At 43.6% G+C, this 24,791-nt stretch overlaps 2 protein-coding genes across 2 annotated transcripts in view; both read right to left on the reverse strand.

The window, feature by feature from the left end:
* Positions 1-2,619, reverse strand: part of LOC311148636 (PR domain zinc finger protein 5-like) — a 72,827-nt gene extending 70,208 nt beyond the window's left edge. The window contains exons 1-2 of the mRNA XM_084185624.1: positions 2,423-2,619; positions 1,233-1,316 (exon numbers count right to left, since the gene is read on the reverse strand). Coding sequence (XP_084041750.1) covers positions 1,233-1,316; positions 2,423-2,521 — 183 coding nt within the window. The 5' untranslated portion in view covers positions 2,522-2,619. The remainder of the gene's footprint in view (positions 1-1,232; positions 1,317-2,422) is intronic.
* Positions 2,620-13,561: 10,942 nt separating this feature from the next.
* Positions 13,562-24,075, reverse strand: LOC311148481 (protein NDNF-like). Its single transcript, XM_084185457.1, has 4 exons — positions 23,708-24,075; positions 17,814-18,017; positions 17,236-17,360; positions 13,562-15,699 (listed from the first exon to the last, which is right to left on the reverse strand). Exons 2-4 carry the CDS (start codon positions 18,011-18,013, stop codon positions 14,306-14,308), a joined length of 1,719 nt encoding a protein of 572 aa, XP_084041583.1. The 5' UTR covers positions 18,014-18,017; positions 23,708-24,075; the 3' UTR covers positions 13,562-14,305.
* Between the last annotated feature and the right edge of the window lie 716 nt (positions 24,076-24,791).

Consider the following 24,791-nt stretch of genomic DNA (forward strand, 5'->3'; position numbering starts at 1 on the left):
TCTGCAATAGGTAAGCAGTTTGGTTTGAAGAAATCAACTGTGGGAGCAATTATTAGGAAATGGAAGACATACAAGACCACTGATAATCTCCCTCGATCTGGGGCTCCATGCAAGATCTCACCCCGTGGGGTCAAAATGATCACAAGAACGGTGAGCAAAAATCCCAGAACCACACGGGGGGACCTAGTGAATGACCTGCAGAGAGCTGGGACCAAAGTAACAAAGCCTACCATCAGTAACACACTACGCCGCCAGGGACTCAAATCCTGCAGTGCCAGACGTGTCCCCCTGCTTAAGCCAGTACATGTCCAGGCTCGTCTGAAGTTTGCTAGAGTGCATTTGGATGATCCAGAAGAGGATTGGGAGAATGTCATATGGTCAGATGAAACCACAATAGAACTTTTTGGTAAAAACTCAACTCGTCGTGTTTGGAGGACAAAGAATGCTGAGTTGCATCCAAAGAACACCATACCTACTGTGAAGCATGGGAGTGGAAACATTATGCTTTGGGGCTGTTTTTCTGCAAAGGGACCAGGACGACTGATCCGTGTAAAGGAAAGAATGAATGGGGCCATGTATCGTGAGATTTTGAGTGAAAACCTCCTTCCATCAGCAAGGGCATTGAAGATGAAACGTGGCTGGGTCTTTCAGCATGACAATGATCCCAAACACACCGCCCGGGCAACGAAGGAGTGGCTTCGTAAGAAGCATTTCAAGGTCCTGGAGTGGCCTAGCCAGTCTCCAGATCTCAACCCCATAGAAAATCTTTTGAGGGAGTTGAAAGTCCGTGTTGCCCAGCGACAGCCCCAAAACATCACTCCTCTAGAGGAGATCTGCATGGAGGAATGGGCGAAAATACCAGCAACAGTGTGTGAAAACCTTGTGAAGACTTACAGAAAACGTTTGACCTGTGTCATTGCCAACAAATGGTATATAACAAAGTATTGAGAAACTTTTGTTATTGACCAAATACTTATTTTCCACCATAATTTGCAAATAAATTCATTAAAAATCCTACAATGTGATTTTCTGGAATTTTTTTCTCATTTTGTCTGTCATAGTTGACGTGTACCTATGATGAAAATTACAGGCGTCTCTCATCTTTTTAAGTGGTAGAACTTGCACAATTGGTGGCTGACTAAATACTTTTTTTCCCCACTGTAGTATATTTATCATCTATCTATTGTGCTTATGAAGAGAAATATGATGTGCTGTGACTGCAGTGTTATCACCTCCCACATCAGTCTGGTGTCTGTGCTCTCATCCAGCTCACTCTGCAGTTTCTTTTCTCCAGCGAAAGGGCCAAACTTTTCCCCCTTGGAGAAAACACACATTGTCAGAATGAGGATACAGGATATTCATGTTCTTGTCTTTCTTTTTAACTAGAGGTCTTTTCCAGAACTGTCAGGGGCTATGTGAATGTAACCAGATATAAATTGTGCGATGTAATAGATGGATGGATGCCGGGGGGGAAAAGTGCATTTATAACAATATAGGACTATATAGTAACTCCCGAGTGGCGCAGTGGTCTAAGGCACTGCATCGCAGTGCTAGCTGTGCCACTAGAGATCCTGGTTCGAATCCAGGCTCTGCTGTAGCCGGCCGCAACCGGGAGACCAATGGGGCGGCGCACAATTGGCCCAGCGTCGTCCAGGGTAGGGGAGGGAATGGCAGGCAGGGAGGTAGCTCAGTTGATAGAGCATGGCGTTTGCAACGCCAGGGTTGTGGGTTCGTTTCCCACGGGGGGCCAGTATGAAAAATAATAATGTATGCACTAACTGTAAGTCGCTCTGGATAAGAGCGTCAGCTAAATGACGTAAATGTAAATTATAATAAATAGTATTGTCCATGAATCCATCCTATGCATTTCACTTTGGACCCACTAGTAGTAGGAGACTAGTTAAAACACGCTATACGAGGGGGTGTGGTCGATGTGTTCATAATGAATGAAGCTTTCATGTTAAAAGTTTTGAACAATGTGAGATTACATAATGAATAGGTTGCCTGGCCATTAACTTTAAGTAAAAAATATGGTTTGCACCATTGTCAACTTTGTTACAGTATTGTGGAATAGCCTATAAAACCCGATTAATTTTGAGTATGGAAGTTAAATGACAGCATTATGCAATGAAACAATGTTACAATGTATCAACATATGTGTTAAAGTGTAACACACGAGTGTCCTGATTGAGCATTGTGGAGTGAGCTAGTGCTGAAATCTCAGTTACAGTATCTAGCTACGTGGCACTTTACGTCAGAGCAGCTTTTGGGTAGGCTACGGCTTTAGGTTTTGGGAGCGACACGCAAAAGAACACAAAATGCGAACAGAAAACTTCCTATTTCTCTAAATCATCGAATTAGTTTTGCACGTTGGTAAATGTATTCATACCCAAAACATACAAAGTTGTCCAAAAGAACAAACCTTTTTCACTCGTCTCGCCGTGTAAAGCCCGATTCCATCCTGGACCTTAGATGATTTCAAAGAAAATCTATCTGGCACATACATACCCAACATTGTCATTACTGTGAACGAATCCCTAAAGTGATTCGAAACAATGTCGCCATAAAAAGTAATGAATATTGTCTGTTTTCGCAGAGAGTTTGCAGCGGGTTGTTTTTCCGTAATTCTGTCCAGGTTAAACTTCCACTCTTCCTGCAAGACTGTAGCGGAGCGTCCTGATTGGTGGAAAGTGTGTTACCAGGAGCTACATATTTAGTGAAGGATGCTCGTGCACTTTGAAGTCCCTCTGTCCCCTAACTTTAGATGACAAACGGTAAACAAGTTGAGCAGGTCATCATTGTTACCCTTATGTTTGTTTTTATATATCTACAATATGCCTTATATAAACAGTGTAGGCCTATTAAACCGGACTCATTGAAAGCTTGATGACAATAATTGCATTTCCACCGTGACATTGCTTTTATCTATGATTAATACAGATAATTGTAACATAATGGCATACACAGTCATGGCAGCTAACAACAGACACAAACTATTGTTTTGGTCAAAATGTTGTTTCATGCTAATTGGCTTGGCCTACCTCTACCAAACTAGCTTACCTGGATATGGTTTGTGTTATGCCTCTGTGACAGTTATAATGACAGTTTTATGAACCCCTTATGATAGAAGGTAAAAGTGTTGGCCTAACAGTAGGAACCCACTCATGGTGGGTGTACAGTATAATATCAGTTACTGTTCTAGGGCCAACACTGAGCCAAAATCAGCATTTTGTTTCCACTGCTTTAAAATAACATTTTCAAAGAACTATGGTACTCTGATCCAATTGCTGTCCCCATATTGTCTGTATATTCTCTTTATGGCTTCTGGTGTGTGTGTGTATGTTGTGTTGTGTTGTGGTGTGTGTGCGCGTGCGTGCGTTCGTTCGTGCATGTTAATATGGTGGCTTTGCTATCCTTAGCTAAACCTCTTGCACTTTTTCTGTTGAAGATCTCATGTACCTCCTTCTCTGCCTATCTAGGTCAGAGTATGATACTACGGCCAATTAACTAGAAAGTATACCTTTCTGTATTTAGAAACCATCTGTGCAGGCGGACATCACCCTGTCTAAGTGACTTCACATGTGAAAGGTGGATGGGAGAGTATACACAAATACATTAGGTCTCAGTTCAAACTCAATCTCAGACAATTAGTGAGGGAGAAATACATCACCCACCTCGATTTGTTGACTTTCACCCCGCAGGACAGAGATTAGTGTAATCAAGTATACAGATACGCTGGTTCTGTTAGTGTGTTTGTCTGTCTGAAGGACCGTATATGTTGTTGGATGCACATCTTCAACAAATCTCCTTTCTCTCTAATCAGTGTTGTGTCAGCATTGTGATAGTGTTGTTTACAGTGTTTGTAGCTCTTGTTTATCTTAATGACTTCCTGTGGCATTATGGCTCCATGTTCCACTCTGCCATGATTGATTCACATGATCAGTGTGAGTTGACTAGGTTACCACAGAGCCTTTCGGTCATGATGTTCTTGTTTACTGGAGAGTCAATGAACTGGCATAAATCTATGCTCTGTTTCTTTGAATGAGGATGAGTTTCCATGGGTAGGAACAGTTGTTTAAGACTCAGCACTCTGGACTCTATGGTCCAAATCCTAGTAAAGCTGGGGATGGTTTGTTTCCGTTTCAGTGTCAAATTTTAACTATCTTTTTTTATGTATATTTCTTCTTTCAAAGAGACAAAAACAGCAAAGAAAACTTTTTACTACAAAACTGTTTTTTCTCACATAGTATATGTGAGAAATAATTGGTAACAGAATGACGCTGAGGTGCCAATTGTTTTCACTTTTAAATGTATCCCAAACAAAACCATTGATTGCAAAGTTAAACAAACCATACAATTCTATGCAGAATAACTACTTTCAAAAAATATATGCCTTAATTTGAAAAAAAATATAGACTCCTAGCTTTCATTTGAAATCAAATTTGATGTGATCCTATTAACTTAACATGTTGGTGTTCATTAGGGTTTAATGCCGCGTTCATGTGCTAGTTGGAACTCTGACATTTCCAACGTTCTAATTGGATGTAGTTATATACGTGCCGCGTATATCAGAAACCGGGTTACCGAGGGATTTCCCGCCCAAACCCACTTCCCTTTCCCGAAATGAATAATTGTGAGAAACCGGTCAATTATAGGCTAATACATTATTTCTATGAACAATGTGATGTGAAATGGAGCTGTTAAATTATATGCAATGTCTAAATCTGTCTTCATACAGCCTTCTCTGCTCTGCTGTCTGCATGATCAATAATCAATGCTCTGCGTGTGTGTGTGTGTGTTGTAGCCTACCATATTTATTTACACAAAGTCGCCATAAATTCAAAGCGCACGCATTGTTTATGCTGAAACTGTACATGCCACCTTGAAATGCAGTTGATACGGTAACAAAATTGGCTCCAACTTGTCCCTTACTTTTGTATCACATGAGACCTGAAGGAACTAATCTTAATATTCTTTCAAATTCTTCTGTTTCTCCTCGTCTGTTTGTGTATTTGTGTCTCAGTTCACCTTTGTATTTGAGGTTGTCTAACCAGTAGCCTTGTGTCATGTTCCAGTTGTGCTCTAAGACCCCATTGACATTATAGAAGAGCAGTAGGCCTATGGAAAGTGCCAGGGGAAAGTCTAGGTGGACCTATTGGATGACAGGAGTGACCAGTAGACTGAGAGGGTCTTTGAGTGCCCCCCCGTCCCCCGTCCCCCGTCCCCCGTCCCCCGTCCCCCGTCCCCCGTCCCCCGTCCCCCGTCCCCCGTCCCCTTCTGACCTCCCTGTCAGTGCCATGGTCTGGGGGGTCAGGACCAAGATGATTAAAGGCCATGACCCCTTTCTCCCCCATGCCCTCTACAGACCCCTGTAGACTCTCTACCCATAAACTTTCACTCAGCTTTCATGACTACCCCTAGGTGATCCAGACCAACCCTGGTCTTCTACTGTTGACCAGTAACCATACACACACACACACACACACACACACACACACACACACACACACACACACACACACACACACACACACACACACACACACACACACAGTCAGACACACAGTCAGACACACAGTCAGACAGACACACTATCATAATATGGCCACAGGTTTCCCTGGGCTTTTCATCAGGTCTTCTGTTAATGTGCCTTATTCACTAGGTGGCAACAAAGTTGGATTTACCGGGACTGCTAAATTCAGGTTAGATCGGCAACAGGGTCCTATCAGAACATCTATCAGACCATTATACCGAATCATAAAAAGGCCAGAAGATCACTAGCACAACAGGACCAGGACTTAGAACCCAAAGAGTATTGAGCCATGGAACCTTGGATCCAGCTATCCTCTCTCTGTACTGCCAATGATGACTCAGAGGGCCAAAAAGCACAGAAATCACATTTAGGACATGGCAGAAGATTGCACTGAAATAAATACTTTCAGTTTCTTTTTTTCTAAGTAAATATTTTCACTCCAGGGAAACCTCAGTTTGGCAAACACACACATAGTTCCATACAGGATTTTCCGAATGTATGTGTGCATTTTTGTTGAAATACCCAAACCTGATACTGTAGGTTTAGAGGCCAGACCACCTTTTCATGTTTCACAAAACCCCTCAGTCCCCCACCACCCCAACCCCCTATTGCAAGGCTATTGTCAAACAGCCAGCAAACCATTTCCTGCAGCTCCGAGGTCACTGGATAAATTATGTTTTCGTTTGTCAACCCCTGGTCCCCGACGGACCCTGTTAGAGGAGGTTCTTCAGAGGGCGTCTACAGAGATTACAGTACTGATGAAGGGTGAGAAATTACAGGCACTTAGGAGTGAGCAGAGAACCAAGGGACCACCCCTACGAGGGTCCTACTAGGCATTCATACTGTATAAGTGTACACAAACACATATTTCCTTTCATGTTCTTGTATTACACTCGCGAGCGCACGCGCACGCGCACACGCACACACACACACACACACACACTCATACAACACACGTAAAAATTGTATACACAAAACCAACATATATAGACACACTAAACCACACACACACTCCTAGATGGTAAATTACTAGCAGTTAAACAGTGAATTCAGTGTTAGTGTATTATCACAGCAGCCATACATTGGTTGAGTCCTTCAGCTGGGGTTTGCAGAAAGAGGTCGTTTGAAGTCTAGGGGTCACAGGTCTCTCCCTGCCCTGGGACAGGACAATGAGTGCTGGGGATGGCTCTGGGCATCAGCCCCAGACGTCCGCCTGCCTGACCTTCTGCTGGCTTGGAGCAGAACCTCAGCAATGATCTATACCCTGAGCCGCAAAAGTAGAATCATGTTCATCATAGTCTACCCCTCTGTATTGTCCTGCCAGGGCTCAGTATGCGTTTGTGCGTGTGTGTGTGTGTGTGTGTGTTCGTGTGTGCGTATGTGTATGTGTATATGATTTGTATTACACTAACTTGGAGCATTGCAATGCCCTTGTTATGGTGTTGAGTTTCTAGAAAAATATGAAATTGGCCCCAGTGTGGAGCTGAAATGTCTGACTAAACCCGTCCTCAGTCCACATCTTATTTTCCCATAGTAGCCTAGGTACCTTGGCCTCATTCTGCTCTACAAAACGTATAATAGTCATGAGAGAGTCTACAGTTTCACTGCTTTCTCTGCCAAAGGGATAATCATCTCTGAGAAGCACTCCATGTTCTTCTTTAGTTTAAAATCACATGAAAGTGTCATAAACAGAGGCTGTGTGTTAGTGTATGTATGTGTGTGTGTGAGGTGCATAGCTGTCTGTCTCTGTGGGTCTGTATGCTTACCTGCCACTCTAGTGGCTGTTTCTCCTTCACAAACTCGCCAAAATTGTACATTAGGGATTAAGACCGGTAACCGGGATCCTGGGAGTGTCAAATCTTCACATTTCCCGAAAAAATTAAATGACAAGACCCGCGAAATTACAGAAATGTTCCGCCCGATGTCGAATTAATGCAATTCCACAAAATACACAACATGCCAGCAGTAGATTAGCAAACAAGAAAATAGCACATTTTCCAAACAGGTCTGCACACGAGACCCGAATGCAGTTAAGAGTTCTCACCATGCAGAACTGAAAATTCGATCCCGAAAATAAGCCAGATTTCTAGAAAACAGTAGGCTATATTGATTAAACTGGTGTTGAGAACAACGCGCCTGAGGTGGGCGGCAGCGGAGTGAGGAAATGAGGAAACAGCCATTGGGCCTAGAAAAAGCGCAGAGAGGAAAACACCTTAGTTATGATCAACTGAATGAAAATACTGGAATAAAGTAGGCTAATACAATTGAAGGCATGTATCAAATTCTGACTTATACTGAAACTCCCAAAGTCGTATCCAACCGTTCTACTAATTTAAAGCAATAGTCGTGTGTGGTTACCTAGATTATTTCAGTACCATTTGGATTGGGACAGCGCCATCGCGCTGCTTTGATACAAACATGGGGGGACTCTAGATAAATCAGATAAGTCAATCAATATCAGATATTTATTTTCACTGAATCTCCGTTTGGATATTTGGTAACAATTAGCCTGGGGAAATGTTAGCTACATTGAGGTGAGTGCTAATAATTATCTTTATTCTAGTTTGCTCATATATTAGCTGATCAGAACATTTTGCTAGCATGTTATGCAAGTGGATTTTGCTCTTCTACTCCCGACCAAAAGCCTGTGACTTGTCGGATTATCAATCAATGTGATTTTGTTTAACGGAATCTCTGGCTGTATATTTGGTTAATTGATCTCTGGCTGGACAAGTGGAAGTGGTAGCTCATTTATTCGTTTGCTCATCTATCACTGATCAGAAACATTAAGCATGAAATAATGTAGCCTAAATCAAGTGTATTATTTATGTATTGACTCACGTAGTAGCCTTATATAGAGCCTATGCTATTTACCTATCTTTCCAATCCCACTGAAACCCCAAATCCTGACTCATGTCTCGCATGAAAATTCCTAACTTTATTCTGTAATCCATAGGTTGCATTATCAAAGCACGTCTTGCCTATGCATGTCAAAATACCGCTATAACATTTCCCCCGCTTCACTGCGCTGTCTCGTATTGCTGCCCATATGAGAGTTTCGGTAGAGAATGTGTAATCAACAAACCTTACGAGAGTAGGTAGATATGGACTTTTTTTTAAAGAGTTGGTCCCGTTAAGATACCTTGATATTAAACAATTTCCTCTATTCATCTCCCCGTTATTCATGAGCTGATCTGCTATCTGAATAATCATCAACTCGATTTTGCCAAATAGAAGACATTCTGTTATTCGTTGGAGGTTATGTAGCAAGTTTAGCAAGTTTAGTCAATTAATTTTGTTTGACTGCCATTAGAAAGTTTGTATGATTCGACAACCTCGGGGTGCGCTCTCTGAGTCCTGAGCACGCTCTGTCTATAGGGCCTACTGCTGAAATGCCCTGAAATTATTGAGGAACATGATAAAGCTCGGAATTTATGAAAGGCCTGTTTCGCAATTCACAACAATGTCATTGGCGATCAAAGTTACTCTATCATTACTAAATAGAAGTTTCACTTGCTGTGAAATCTTTACAAAGTGGAGCAGCCAAGCCGGTAATGTGACGCAGGGACAATCTTATTTTGGGAGAACCCTGGCATAGTGACCATATCTTGATATTAAATGCTTTAAATGGGCACATCCGATTTTTGCGGTATATCCCGGGACTCTCGGGATAAATATAAATTAAATCATTCCCGGTATTGACATTTTGTAGATTTTCGGGAAAATATTAATCCCTACTGTACATGCTCACACACTGGCATGTATATTTTGTAATTATACATCTAACATAATACACCCCATAGCAATTGTTTCTCTGACAATATATTATAGTTTATATCTGCTGCATTTGTGCTCAACTAGCAGTCCTATGATTGTTAAACTGGCCCTTGCACCAGAGCAGTCTGCCATGCCTCACACTGGCCTAGGTAACTTCCGACACCAGCATAGTGAATTTGAGGGGCAGGCAAGTCATGCTAACCCTGGCCAAGGATCAAAGCTTGGTCTTTGGCGCACAAGTCTAGTCATTCTACCATACCTGTAGTGGCATGGATGTCTCCACCCTTCATTCAGCTGCATATATACATAACTCACAGATCAAAGCTCCACGATCATTACTATGTTAAAAAACAAACATACACCGCCCACCAGACAGAATTACACTTTGACTCCGATGTTTTACTTAAAAATGTATGCCAAACAAAAACCATTTAGCACATTTAAAAGTTTAACAAACCAAACAACTCTATGCAGAAGGACTACTTTGTGGTCCTCTGTGGTCCTCTGTAGCTCAGCTGGTAGAGCACGGCACTTGTAACGCCAAGATAGTGGGTTCGATCCCCTGGACCACCCATACACAAAAATGTATGCACGCATGACTGTAAGTCGCTTTGGATAAAAGCGTCTGCTAAATGGCATATATATACAGTGGGGGAAAAAAGTATTTAGTCAGCCACCAATTGTGCAAGTTCTCCGACTTAAAAAGATGAGAGAGGCCTGTAATTTTCATCATAGGTACACGTCAACTATGACAGACAAATTGAGAAAAGAAAATCCAGAAAATCCCATTGTAGGATTTTTAATGAATTTATTTGCAAATTATGGTGGAAAATAAGTATTTGGTCACCTACAAACAAGCACGATTTCTGGCTCTCACAGACCTGTAACTTCTTCTTTAAGAGGCTCCTCTGTCCTCCACTCGTTACCTGTATTAATGGCACCTGTTTGAACTTGTTATCAGTATAAAAGACACCTGTCCACAACCTCAAACAGTCACACTCCAAACTCCACTATGGCCAAGACCAAAGAGCTGTCAAAGGACACCAGAAACAAAATTGTAGACCTGCACCAGGCTGGGAAGACTGAATCTGCAATAGGTAAACAGCTTGGTTTGAAGAAATCAACTGTGGGAGCAATTATTAGGAAATGGAAGACATACAAGACCACTGATAATCTCCCTCGATCTGGGGCTCCACGCAAGATCTCACCCCGTGGGGTCAAAATGATCACAAGAACGGTGAGCAAAAATCCCTGAACCACACGGGGGGACCTAGTGAATGACCTGCAGAGAGCTGGGACCAAAGTAACAAAGCCTACCATCAGTAACACACTAGGCCGCCAGGGACTCAAATCCTGCAGTGCTAGACGTGTCCCCCTGCTTAAGCCAGTACATGTCCAGGCCCGTCTGAAGTTTGCTAGAGTGCATTTGGATGATCCAGAAGAGGATTGGGAGAATGTCATATGGTCAGATGAAACCTAAATATAACTTTTTGGTAAAAACTCAACTCGTCATGTTTGGAGGACAAAGAATGCTGAGTTGCATCCAAAGAACACCATACCTACTGTGAAGCATGGGGGTGGAAACATCATGCTTTGGGGCTGTTTTTCTGTAAAGGGACCAGGACGACTGATCCGTGTAAAGGAAAGAATGTGTGGGGCCATGTATCGTGAGATTTTGAGTGAAAACCTCCTTCCATCAGCAAGGGCATTGAAGATGAAACGTGGCTGGGTCTTTCAGCATGACAATGATCCCAAACACACCGCCCGGGCAACAAAGGAGTGGCTTCGTAAGAAGCATTTCAAGGTCCTGGAGTGGCCTAGCCAGTCTCCAGATCTCAACCCCATAGAAAATCTTTGGAGGGAGTTGAAAGTCCATGTTGCCCAGCGACAGCCCCAAAACATCACTGCTCTAGAGGAGATCTGCATGGAGGAATGGGCCAAAATACCAGCAACAGTGTGTGAAAACCTTGTGAAGACTTACAGAAAACGTTTGACCTGTGTCATTGCCAACAAAGGGTATATAACAAAGTATTGAGAAACTTTTGTTATTGACCAAATACTTATTTTCCACCATAATTTGCAAATAAATTCATTAAAAATCCTACAATATGATTTTCTGGATTTTATTTTCTCATTTTGTCTGTCACAGTTGACGTGTACCTATGATGAAAATTACAGGCCTCTCTCATCTTTTTAAGTGGGAGAACTTGCACAATTGGTGGCTGACTAAATACTTTTTTCCCCCACTGTATATACTTTGAACAACTTACACAGAAAATGTCACAAAAACACATTTACTGGAATAACTGTGCAGATGCAAAGTTTGGTGATAGAATTAGGGTATCTCCATCCGTTTTTTATGTGACCACATTTGTCAAAACATCTTTTAAATATCTGCTCTGAATTAAGATTCAAAGATGTCTGCAGAAAGAATGATGTGTCAGCTATGACATGACACCTTGAATTTGAAGACATTTATTTTGGTTATTGAACTACAGTACAGTAGGTGAATTGGATTTACATGGTAAAGTAATTACGTAATGGAATTACAACATGGGTCCCTGATCTGAACTATACAAAAATGCATAATTATGGATATGAATATCATTCTCTTCCTGGGTATTATTGGGTGTTATTCAACACACTGGCTATTATTGTAATGAGCTCTGCCCCCAAACAAAACCACATTTGGTTGGTCCAGACCGACCAAATCTGTAACAGTCATAGACCTCTATGTTTCACAAGTTTGGACATCACAGTAGAGCACAGTAGAGTAGAGTACAGTGCAGCACAGCACATCTACTTTACTCATAGTAGAGTAGACCAACCAAATGTGGTACAGTACAATACAGTACAGTAGAGTACAGTAAAGTAGATATGTTCAGTACAGTACAGTAGAGTACAGTGTAATACTGCACATTATACTGTACTCTACTTTAGTGTGCTCTTCTGTACTTTACTTTACTGAACTCTACTCTACAATAACGTAGTCTACTTTTCTTTACTTTACTTTACTGTACTGTACTGTACTGTATTGTACTGTAAACTTGTGAAACATAGACTTCCATGATTGGTTCAGGTTTTGTTCAGCTAGGGCGGACTGACCAAATTTCAACTACTTTTCAACGTCCATGGACGTCTGGTGTCGGTTGGTGCTCAGTGGGTGAGGATGCTTGTTACAGTAAATGGAAAGAGGGTAGGTGTCATGGTAGGTGTCAGTAAGATATGAGAGAGGTGACATTAACTGGAGAGAGAGAGAAGAGAGAGAGCAGCATCTCTCGCCCGTGAGCTCCAGATGAGTGTATATCAAGAAGAAAATTTGAGTTTTTATTTGTGCTTCCTAAGTGACTAGTATGGAGACAATGAAGGAGGGCCTTGGCTTCATTAAAACTCCATCTACTTCCATTCAGACCTTATTCATGAGTGTGTTGACCCTCAGAGCATAGCACTAGCAGTCCCTACTGACTGGCTTTATTAGTAGGAGTTTACAGGCCTATCCATGACATTCCCACAGCTCTCTGGGAGCTCCACATTATTCCAGGGCAACAGCAGGTTAATGTAAGCCAGGTGGAGCCTCCTCTACGCTTCCTCTGAACGGGGTCGTTTGATTGACAGGGAGTTGTGGTGGAGAATCTGAGCGTTACTGCTCAGAATCGGGTTGTGATGGAAACATGGAGATTCACAAGAAACAGCTGTTTGTCTTAACCACAACAGTCAGGACTTTTCCACTCAACTGTGACCACTCTTAATTACAATGTGTGGATGTGTGTGTGATCGGGTCTGTGTCGGTGTGTGTCTTGCTGAACTCCTCCTCATCTCTTACATGTGGCAAGTGTGTGTGGTTAAAACTGTTACCCTACATCCTAAAACACATGTAAACACGAAACGATTGCAGACACTGATGTGACAATAGTTCTACGTTGTACCGGTGTAGACTACCTTTGACAACTTTTGACACCTGGCATATGACAACATTTACCAATATTCAAATAAGTTCATCCAAATACTTCACTCTGGCAGTCCCATTCACTCTGGTACTGTATGTCCATGGGAAATTTTTCTTATGTCAGTAATCATTTATATCAAGGGTCATGTTATGTGTACATGGACATAACTTAAGCCTAATGTAAAATCTATAGGCACTGTATAGTCTCCTTTCTGCTGATACACTGCTGCAGTGCTGCCTGACACCCTCCATATATCTACAGTATCTGATGTTAACTAGCCCACAGAAGAACATGACACCCAGGGTGACACAGGGATTACTTGTTCTATATTTAGTGTTTATGTACATGAATATTGGCAGGACAACTCTGTACATGTGACACACACAGCGATACAGTGGTAACACACAGACCTCCAGCACAGAACACATTTACAGACAGGCTCTAGAGCGCACACTGGCTGAGTTACACAACGGAATGTCTCCACAATGACAATTTCCTCATAGAATTTGAATTATTTCTTCATAACAGTAATAGTCATCATGATCAATAAAAACAAACAATCAAACCAAAAGAGGCAAAGAAGTATAAAATAATTTAAATCTCTCCTAAATGTGAATAATGCACTGAGAGAACTATACATGGCTGGTAGCTATTGTATCTCTGCAGGTCAACGTAAATTGAAACTGAAGTAACAAACAATTTTGACAGAGGAACGCAAGAGTCATGCAGCGACAGAGAGATGCACAAGATGAAACAGTCTCTTCTCTGAAGCTCTGAAGTCTCCCTGTTGGCAACGAGATTCTGGGACCCCAAGCACAGGCAACAGAGCACCTCTCACCTATGAATCGCCCAAAAATGTGCCAACAATGAAATGTAAACATAAATATACAGGTTGATATCTCTTTCTGCAAACAGTTAAGTCTCTGCCACAGGCCCATCAACTGTGTGAGTAATCAGTCTGTATACACTCCTTAGTAGAATATCACTTAGAGTTAAATAAAACTTTTTTAATATATATATTTATAATAGATTTATTCTGTGCAGTCTTTTAGCAGTATTTCCTCGTTTTCACCAGTTTGCTCTGGTATTTGACTGAGTGACCGCTGTGGCCCACCACATAAACGTCCAGCAGATAGGTCTTGCCCGGCTCCAGCCCTGTGATGGTTTCCGTGGTAACGGCCTTCTGCAGGTTGGGGCTATGGAAGTACTTGCAGAGGACCTTCTCTGACTTCCTGCGCGTCTCGGGCCCGGCACACTGGTTCTGCTCACGGCGCCGCTGCTCCTCGCCGTAGCTCTCGGCCACCTCTTTTTTGTAGACACAGAACTTGTTGCGGTCCTGCGTTCCCAGCCAGGCCACAGTGGCAGAGGAGCAGGTACGCAGCTTGTCGAAGGCCTTGATGCGTGTGTCCTCGGGTAGCGATGGGAAGGGCTGCTTGCTGCTGGGCTTTGTGGTGGCCAAAACCTTCAGGGTGGACGCTCCTTTCCTGCTGCCTCGCAGACGGATCAGGTACTTGGCCTTGGGCTTCCCTCGCAGCTGGAACTGCCGTACTCCCTCCACATTCTGGGAGAGCAGCAGCTTGCCGTCACGCCTCACCTGCACTTGAACAGAGTCCAGACAGGCATGCACGAACAGAGTGACCCTCTGGTGGGAGGAGACTGGGGTGAAGCGCAGGAACTTACTGCCCTTCCTCTTGATGAAGACGTCGGACACTTTGCCGTCCTTCAGTTCCACCGTCTTCTGCTGAGCCTCCACCTTGGTGCGGGCGAAGGTGCCCACGTAGGCGGTGCTGGTGTTGGTGGCAGAGTTCACAGCAAACACGTCAAAGTAGTACTGAGTGTCCGGCTTCAGGTCCGACACGGTGAAGATGTTCTTGTTGCCAATGCAGACTTTCTGAATGTCAGAGGCTTTGGGTTTGGCTGTGTAGGAGCGGGAGATCTTGTTGCTGGTGAGACCTCGGTTTAAGTTATTGTCTGAGGGGACAAAGCCAAAGTGAGCAAAGTCAAAGGGGCTGAAGTCCCGGCCTGGCTTTGGAGCGGCCATGAAGGCATCGTCAGCGCTGATCTTAGCCTCGGCAGCACACAGGCTCTTGAAGTTGTGCTCCTTGTTGATGACCACACAGTGCTGGACGGGCTGGCCCATCAGAACGCCCGTAGGAGTGGGCTTCCAGGCCAGCGTGACAGTGGTCCGGCCCAGGGCGGTGATGTCCACCCGGGGATCGTAGGGCAGCTCGGGGTAGGGCTGGTCAGACTCTGGGGTGGTGGTGGCGTACACCTTGAAATTGCTGTCCTTCTCTGTGGAGAGCATCTCCAGCTGGTAGAGGCCAGAGGGAGAGCTGGTGGCCACGAAGGACTCCACATCATTCCCCTTGTAGGAGAAGAGCTCTGTGCCCTCATCTACTGTCACCTGCTGCTGCTTCTGCTGGTCCAGGGGCTCTGGCTCACCTGGAAAACACACAGGAAGACTTAACATGAGTTCCTTTCATATCACAGCAACCCCATCATCTCCTGAGATATTTTTTGCTAACCTCCCCTAATGTTTATTTTATTAAATTTTTTCGGGCCCTGAAGTAAAGTAATTTCCACAGGTGGCTAAAAATGACCCGTTTAATGTGTTGATCCTGTTGAGGTCATGGTAAAGCTCTCTCCGAGCCACACGGACGATTAGCCCCTCACGAGCCAGCGACCATGTTTTCACTCTAAACATCCCCAAAATCCCAGGCTGGTATTCACTTGGCCCTTCCTGGGAACTTGTGAAGCTATGCTACAAAGAGGCACCTTGTAGCCTATCCATGAGGGAGTCGGTCTCAGGCCTTATTTCAGCTGAGCAAGGAAACATAATATTATGCTTGTCAACCAGAGAGTGGGCTCAACGGTGTTCTAAATTAATGCTAAAAGATCCGATCCGAGGCCGAGACATTCAGCAAAGAGAGGAGCAAACATATGAACAGACAGAGAGGTTGTGCATTTGTGTATTTACAGCGTTCACTGGAAACGAATGCAATCCTGACGGCTAGTGCTCCACTCACACATCACCTTCAGCCTATGTGAATGGCTGCTTGGTCTATGTTAAGCTGCCATGTGTAGCACATATTGGAGATTAACTGTGTTACAGTATTTAGTCTCTATTCTATAATCTATTAGGACAGTGAATGAACATCAAAAAAGCAGGTGGTATCAGGCAAGGAGACCATTTATTCATTGGCACAGACACATGCACACCTATATAGTTCTACACGTGCACACATGTACTTTCACACCCTCACATATGCACACTATAAAACCACCGCTGCAGTCCATGTCTGGGCTCTAATGGGACTGGGCTTGAGGGAGTTGATTGATTTCTTGTGTTTCTAAGATACTGTCCAGATGGAGAGAGAGTGACCGAGTGTGTGAGAATGAGAGGGTTGAGAGAGAGAGAGAGTCTTCCCTTTGGAGGACAAAGGGAGTATACGTTAGGAATGGACAAGGGGGGTTATTGTACCTAGCTATCTAAAGATGTTTATGGGGGAGGAACGAGGAAGGCTTAATCACATTCTAAACTCTTTACTCATACACTGTGTTTGTATGCCAGCCTGCCAACCAGCCAGCCAAGGGCAGTCTGTTCTACTCAGAGCGCTGTGCCCTTTTCACAGACTACAGATGTGTGGTCAATTCAGACTTCAGTGTGGTCAGTTCAGACACTGTGTCACTAGTTAGTTAATAACCATATCACAACCACACCAAAAAAGCCGACCACCAACGCGGCCCAACCACAACAAAATGTACAAAGTCGTTCTTATTTTATTCAAAAGCATATCAATCAAATGTTGATGTTGCTGTTAGTTCATGTTCATCATGATGATTTACTGAGATAATTGTTTATGTACTTGTTATATATTTCACACGTTTTACAATGTAAGTATTGTAATAGCCTGATTTACATTAGCTAATAATTCCATAAATCATATTTATGTAAATTCCCATATAATTTGTGTTTACCAGATCCCTCTCCGCTGGCCTCCTCAGGCAGCTCCTGCAGAGTTAGCTTCCACTCCAGAGGAGCATCACATGGTGTCACCGTCACAGACAGCGGGGTGTTGTCCTCCTCCACCACAAAGTAGTACCTTCACAAACAAGAAGTAGTGCCCAGGTAAATGACAGGGATCCAACAGAATGCAGGGTTAACTACAAGGTTAACTACTAAAACCATCCTACACACTGAGTCTATGGTCACTCTATGGAATGCTAATGACCTGGGTCTCTATCAGCAGGCATTACCTAAATCACATGAACATCTCCTTCTCATCTACAATGCATTTCCTCATACTAGTATACATCACAATGCATTCCATATTCCCCATGCATCCATTTGCCATAAGTCGTCATACAGAGCCTACAGTGCTATTTAATGTGGGAAGGCTACAACACTGTTTGTTTTCGATCAATACACAATCTGGTCTCATGCATTTGGTAAAATAAGACATTCAGTACATGTATATGTTTGGAGCAGTCAACCTACATGTTGGTAATGGTTGTTGATAGTGATGGCTGTATTTATATAGACCTAAACTCGTTACCTTTTGGGCGTGTCCCTGAACAGATATCCACTGATCTCGGCTCCGTCTGGGATGACAGAGGAATCGTGGAACAGGGTCTTGTCTCTGATCTGCATCTGAAACAGGCCCTCATCTCGCGTGGGCAGCTTCTGGCCCACTACAACCCCCAGCATTAGAGCCAGGGCCAGAGGCCAGCCCTGAGGTCCAAAACACAGCCTCATCCTCCTGTAACACACAAAGCAGATATGCAGGACCGTCAGAACAAGCATAATTCATGTTAGAAACGCCATAGTAGTGAATATTGGAAATCTTTCAATCAATACTTGGAAGAAGAACTTGAAAATGTACTTCCAGTTTTGCCTGTTAAGTCTATCAGAATGGAAGGGAAACCAGTAACACGCTGCCAAAGAGAGGAAAGTGAGAGACAGAGATGGACAGAGAGAGGCCCCATCTCTTGGAAAAAGAGAGGAAGTGGAAGGCAGACAAAAAGAGAGAAGACACTTTGGACCAGAAAGAGGGAGAAGATCAAGAGAAAAACAGTGGCTAGTGTGAGAAGGCTTCCCTAAGGTCAGAGAAACTAGATTTATGGGGATAGAAGAGGAGGAGAGATTGGCACCAGCCGCTACACTGTACTGTTCAGTAGATATCCCCACGGCTATGGGACGTGGCTCAGTACACAGGTCTTTGCAACTCACTGAGGCTCAGGAACACTCAGATATCCTCTGTCTATTGATTTGGCCACATTGATTGCAGCTGATGGGAAAGCCAAATCCCTGGTGATTTGATCAGGATAATGATGGCAGATTAGCCAGATACTTTACTGCCATTTACTGCAAGTGAGAGTGTGTCCTTTTAATAACCCCTCTCTCCCTCCTCCTTGCCCTCCTTTTCTCTTTCCCTCTTTCTTTTCCACCTTAGCTTTCCATCTATTTTTCTCTTGCAAATATAGCTCATCTTTGCCTCTTGCACACACATATAATCTCTATCCCTCCCTCTTTCTGTCCTTGTCAAACAGACATCCTCTCATTCCTCCCTCCCTCTGGAGAGACAGATAAGTCAAACCAGAGAACCCAAAGCTGGACATGCTTCCATGCTACAAACATGGCTTCATTACTACATTGTCCTCCTTTTAAAACACAAGCCAGAGAAAAGCCCTTGACAGCTGTGTCAATTTTTCCCTTCAGTCCTCTCGTATCTGAGCTGAGCCTCCCATCATCCAGCCAGGCTTCAGAGAGGTGAAGGAAAGCCTTTTAAGTGGTACTTTGAGATTTGACTCCCAGAGAGGAGATCCTTATCTCAGCTTGTCTTATTCCACTTCAGAAGCGTGTCGGGCGGAACAAAGACATGTCTATTAATACTCGAGACAGCCCTGAGGTGGTATGTACAGAGCTCTACAGAGTTGTCTCTCACTATTCAGCCCCAAAACAGAGCACATAGGCTCCCAGAGGCCCCAGTCCCTGCTGCACCAAGCCCACGTAATGACACTACTGGACGGATGTCATCAGATACGGGATATGTGCGCTCTCAATGATTAATTAGTGTGGTATCGTCCAGCAGATTTGCTTGCGAAATGTTTTGGCATAACCCAACATGCACTTGATGTGCTGTTTCCAATATAAGCAACTTGCCCAGCGTGTGTGGTATTACTGATTCAAACTAATGGCTTGGGTTTGAGTTGGTCAAAGTGCTGCAGTATCCCAAGTCTGAAAAGCGTTACCACTAAATGCTACGTTCCTCTATCCAGACTCAGATCCCATGTATGAGCCATCACTGAAAGATGACACCTGCACATTAAAACAGTTGGATTTGACTGTGCTAATGTCTGGACCTTGAGGTTGTGTGGTGCAGCACAGGCAGTATGTCGGGGTCATACAGGCTGGAATCTGGATTGTTTGTGCATGCATGAGACTGCAAGCCTGCCTCTACCATTCGCAGGCCATCGAGTTAGCTCCCGTTACCAAAATAAAACTTCAAAAAAGCTGCATCTGGAACAAATAAAGCCTAATGTTTAATTAGAGTGAGGGAGAATGTATGATAGTAATTTGGGGGGAGGATAATTTGAAGGCAGAGCCGGCCACAATCGTGTCAACTTTGTTTTGCTGCCGTTTTTTATTTATTTATATATTCATTTATTTTTCAGTTTCACTCCGACTGGAACTTTGTTCAAAACATGAAGCTCTTTTGGTTGTTAAAGAAAAAGTCTAATGCATAATAAATGGTAAGTTGTGGCAGCTTGAGGGTAGGGGGGGGGGGGGGGGGGGGGGGTAAGGATAATACTGAACAGGTTAGGTGCACAAAGCATAATTAAGATATTAATGATGGAAATAAAAGTCTGTCACAGTTCAACTGTATAACCCATGGTAATAACTAAGTAATAACGATAAGAGCGTCTACTAAATGACTTAAATGTAAATGTAAATGATATAACTTTACAATGACAGTTAGTTCCGCCTGAATTCCTACGACAACAACAAATGAACCAGTGTTTACCCTGTGTCTTTATCATGCCTTTACCAGAACTATGTGAATGACAACTTAGCCAGATAATAATATTAATGGGATATTTCTGGATGTTGGCAATGAGGCTCTTTATCTACTTCCCCAGAGTCAGATGAACTTGTGGATACCATTTTTATGTCTCAATCAATCCATACATTAAACAAACTAAATGTATTACATGATAAAGAAGTCATTGTGTGTGGTCAGTTTGGTTGAAGGATGTAGGTGTTTGTTTATGAATGTGTTTATATGTGTGTGCTGTTTGAGATCAGTTGGTGAGTCAGTGTGTGTGTTTAAGCTGGTATTCCAGAAGTCAGTCAGTCAATGTAAAGCCAGCCCAGCACAGCCTGATGACTAGCACATGTAATCAGTGTTTCTGAGTGACAGAGAACATGTATGCACAACAGAGCAGTTTACGCCTGTCATTCACATGGCCCTGCAGAAGTTCTGCCCTCCAACTGTCCAACATGAAAGACCCATGTGGAGAGTGTGTGAGGGCCTCTGTGTGCGTGTGTATATGAATGTGCTCGTGTGTGTGTGAATGTATAAGCATGTGTATGTAAAATAAGATTGTGTGTGCGTGTCTGCGTGCGTGCCTGCCAGTGTCTGTGCGACGTGTACACCAGCCACCCGACTACCTCTACACTATCACATCCCCCCTCCATCTCTCCATCCCTCCAATGTCTTCTCTGGGTCGCCCTGTCTCCCTCCAGCCGCAGTCCCAACCCCATCCTCCCTCCAGCCTCCCATCCCCAGCTCCATAACTCCCTGTCAGGACGGGTAAACCTCCTGCCGGCTCCCACATGGAGCGCATTAGCAGGACGGGAGGGAAGAAAATACACTTTAATTTCAACACAAATAAAGAGACATTTAAGATTCCCCCCAACGAGATGCCTGGCAGGGCTCACAGGACCTGGAGCCTTTGTTTGATTTCTTAAAGCTGCTCTGAAGGCAGGTTTACAGTCGGTAGGTCTTCAGTAGCAGACTCCATCACTGCTGTGCTGTCACTTCAGGGCCAACCAGGGGATTGGGGATACAGACAGGCAGGGCTGAGGGCTCAGAGGCTGAGATGGAACCAACCACATATAACCTGGGCCCATTCTGATGGCGAGCCAAACCCAGAGCACGTCTGGTGCTCTTGGAGAGCCAAACAGCTCATTAATGAATTGATAGAGACTGTGGTTTAGGGCTCCGGTCCAGGGGCAGAACATTTGTCTGCGCACAATGTGAGTTTCTCTGTTTGTGTGTGTCTTCTAAACCGTCAAACTCTTCTCACCCAGAGTGTGTATAAGTCTACATCATTACTCACATTCTGTCTCTAAACCATCCACATCATCATCATCAGCCCACAAAGGTTATGCTGCTGCTGGGACAATAGCGTGTTCAGAAAGGGGAGCCTATTTTCCATCCCTGCCTGCCTCTCTCTCTCTTCTGTTTTGTGGTCCATCTCTGAGTGAGGCAGCAGTTAGCACAGCATCCTGGAATGTTGCTTGGTGGAGCGGGTCAGGTCATAGGGCACTTTCTATTACTGCACAACAAATGAGCCATTCAAATGAGGGGCGCACCTTTGACTGATGTGCACTTCATTGCTGTCATTGTGACTAAAGGGAAGAGCACACAAGATTAGCCCACAAAAAGCCCCATGGGAAAGAAGTGGTCCACTCTCTGCCCATCAGCATATCAACGATAAGGGCATAGAACAGCATCGTGGGAAATGAGTCAATCATGTCTCCATTATGTTCTGCTGGGCAGAGAGCACAGACCCGTTCTTCACGAGAGAGATCTGTCAGTCTGAGGGCACTGCCTCTGCTTGTGTCCATTTGAGGAGGCATAATGAGGGATTTGCAGAGTGAATGTTTTGGACACAGGGAGAGGGTGTGGATATAATGAATAGTTTAATGAAGGGAATAAAAACCTGTCGCTATGTCCTTAATCTTCCAGTAACGACTCTGGACGTGACATCCCACTCCAGCGGTCCGCACAAAGCAAAGGCAACGAGAAGGAGACTGTATATACACTGCAGCTCGTCACTTCTCCGGACGCATAAATGGCAGCAGCAACACTGGCGGAATTCTTTCAGCACAGAGTTTTCATATGCAAATCACGGTTTAGTTACGGTATGCAACACAGACTTTCCCATTTTCAGACTTTTGTTCATGATTCATTCTCCTGAGAAAGTACGGGAGGCAGAGTGGCTTCTCTCTGCTACTGAAAACAGTTATTCAAATTCCCATTCTGAGTCTGTCTCTCATTATACTCCTGAGCCCAATGGGGACTGCAGCTGAAAAAAAACAAGGTGAATAACGGAAGCGCAGAACTTGGAATTCCTTACCTTCTGATTTCCTTCCGTAAAATTCATAACAAATTTAATTTATACAAATAATTTATAAACGAATAACACGTTTTATCAATCAAAAATATATTATTACTACTCAAATAAATGTCTGTCTAAAAAAACATTGAAATAGACAAGTTAATAAGAGAGGAATAATATGATAAATTATCAAAAAAAATTAACAAAAAATAATTGTTTGCTGCTTTTCATACATTTCAATATGCAGTAGTTTGTCTTAAATTGAAGAGGATTTTTAAAGGTCTCCAAATGTGAGTATACGTGTGTGAGAGAGTAATCAGAGCAGGATAGCCGTTATAGCGCAGGTGCGGGGGCTCGCACAGGGTGGAGGAAAACTATTCCAAAAACGTATGTCCCATTTAGTCACAAATCCTCCCAACATGTGTGCATGTTGTATCGGCAAGCACCACTATAAAAAGGGCAAGTGAAGAGAATGTATGCCACGCACTATAGAATGGGGCGAGAACGCATATTGGTGAATTGCGTCTGGCGGCTTTGGAGGGTGCTCCGTCACCCCTGAGAGCATGGGAACCCCGTTCTGAGCACAAAGCAGGGCGCCTCAGACCCAGAGCCCCGAGCCCGTGGACACTTCCCTCCGCGTGTCCTTTTCAACTCCCTCAAAAGTGCATCCTTTTTACGCGACATTCATCGTGCCAAGTGAAATAGAGGCCACAGCCAAACTAAGGGAACCAAATTTAAAGAGCATGCGAGCCCGGGCTTGATTGAAATGTGTTTGATAACCTTAACTTCCCGGAGTTGTAAACCACAAAAGCCCTTCCCCTCTATCTGGCAGACTTTTCAAAGGCAAGCGTTCTTTATTCGGAGAGTCCCTCTCTGTTTTTATTTTTGATGGAACTGTCTCACTCTCTCCAAAAAGCGCTCCACAAACCATATAGAGTAGACTAGGCTGTTACAAAAACGCAAGCATGTTGCCCGAAGCAGCGTTTTCAATCGATGTGGTTTGGCTATCATAAGTTTAGGCTACTTCATGGGATATTTATATAAAACAGAGATCATGGGAGCCACGGATAAATATAACATATTTTGTGAATGAGCGTCTTACCTTTCAGATTTAGGGATGATGAAAAGAGTTGGAAAGTTGTATGAATATGTTGCTTTTCCTAACCAGCGCAACAATTCTGAGACCACAATAAAAAAAAATAACAAATGAAGAAAAAAGACAATACAGTTGTCCTTTTCAGTGTCCAATAGATTCCTTGAGTCAGTTCTTGTGTGGTGGCAATCGGATTACAGGTCTGGTGCGTGGTGGCAGTTCTGGAGGGTTGAGCCTTGTTTCAGAATCTGAGTGGGTAGGTATCCTGAGTTCTGGCAGCGCGTCCGTCCCCTGCGGTGCGGCTGCTATTGAGACTCCGACTGAATTGGTAGGAAAACTGGTGCGAACTTCTGTCTCTGCGCTCTCCCAAGGAGCACTCCGATAACCAGCCACTCCTCCTGGATATCACAACCCCAACAAATAAAAAACCAACCAGAGACCAGCCAAAACCAGCAACGGACCTATCACAAACATGGAATCAAACTGACATCACTTTATGAATGAAAAACCTATACTTCTAAATTACTTTGGATTTACTTTGAATGGCTATAGCCATACCAAGTAGACCTAATTTGTATAAAATGGATGACAATTACACACGTTTTACATACATTGTATTAAACCTTTTTTATTTGCATTCAAACTAAAACTTTTAAAACATTTTTCAATCGAATAAGGTAATATCCCTGCAAGGTGAACACTAAGGTTGAACTTAGCGGAAATACTTGAGAGAGGTGTCTGTAAACCTAGCGCAAAGCAAAACAAAGCATAAATCTGGTGTCTTCACCTCTGTTATTTTAAGAGCGGGGATCCCCTGTGAGCTGTTTACGTACGTCCTAATGAGCGCAGAAAACGAGCACACTTGGGTAGCACCCTTTTCAAAATCACGCAACCCTCGGGCTACATTTTCTGTGTGGGCAGTGAACAAGTTTTATCATGGGCCTAGATAGATGTGTGAGCAAACAATTGTATTCCTTCATCTGTCGTGTGTAATATATGCATAAAGAGCGAGTTCTCTGGGTTGCTTCGTTTGTCCGGAGTGTTTACACCAAACCAATTCGACTGGGCCGAATGTGTTTTTGTTGCTTACATT

Source organism: Coregonus lavaretus (genome assembly GCF_964263955.1).
Source record: "Coregonus lavaretus genome assembly, chromosome: 21".
Lineage (NCBI taxonomy): Eukaryota > Metazoa > Chordata > Actinopteri > Salmoniformes > Salmonidae > Coregonus > Coregonus lavaretus.

Coding starts and splice junctions, on each gene's coding strand:
- LOC311148481 (XM_084185457.1), bottom strand. CDS start 18,013: ATGAGGCTGTGTTTTGGACCTCAGGGCTGGCCTCTGGCCCTGGCTCTA. Junction 17,361..17,813: donor TTCAGGGACACGCCCAAAAG/GTAACGAGTTTA, acceptor TTGTTTGTGAAG/GTACTACTTTGTGGTGGAGG. Junction 15,700..17,235: donor GGCCAGCGGAGAGGGATCTG/GTAAACACAAAT, acceptor TGTGTTTTCCAG/GTGAGCCAGAGCCCCTGGAC.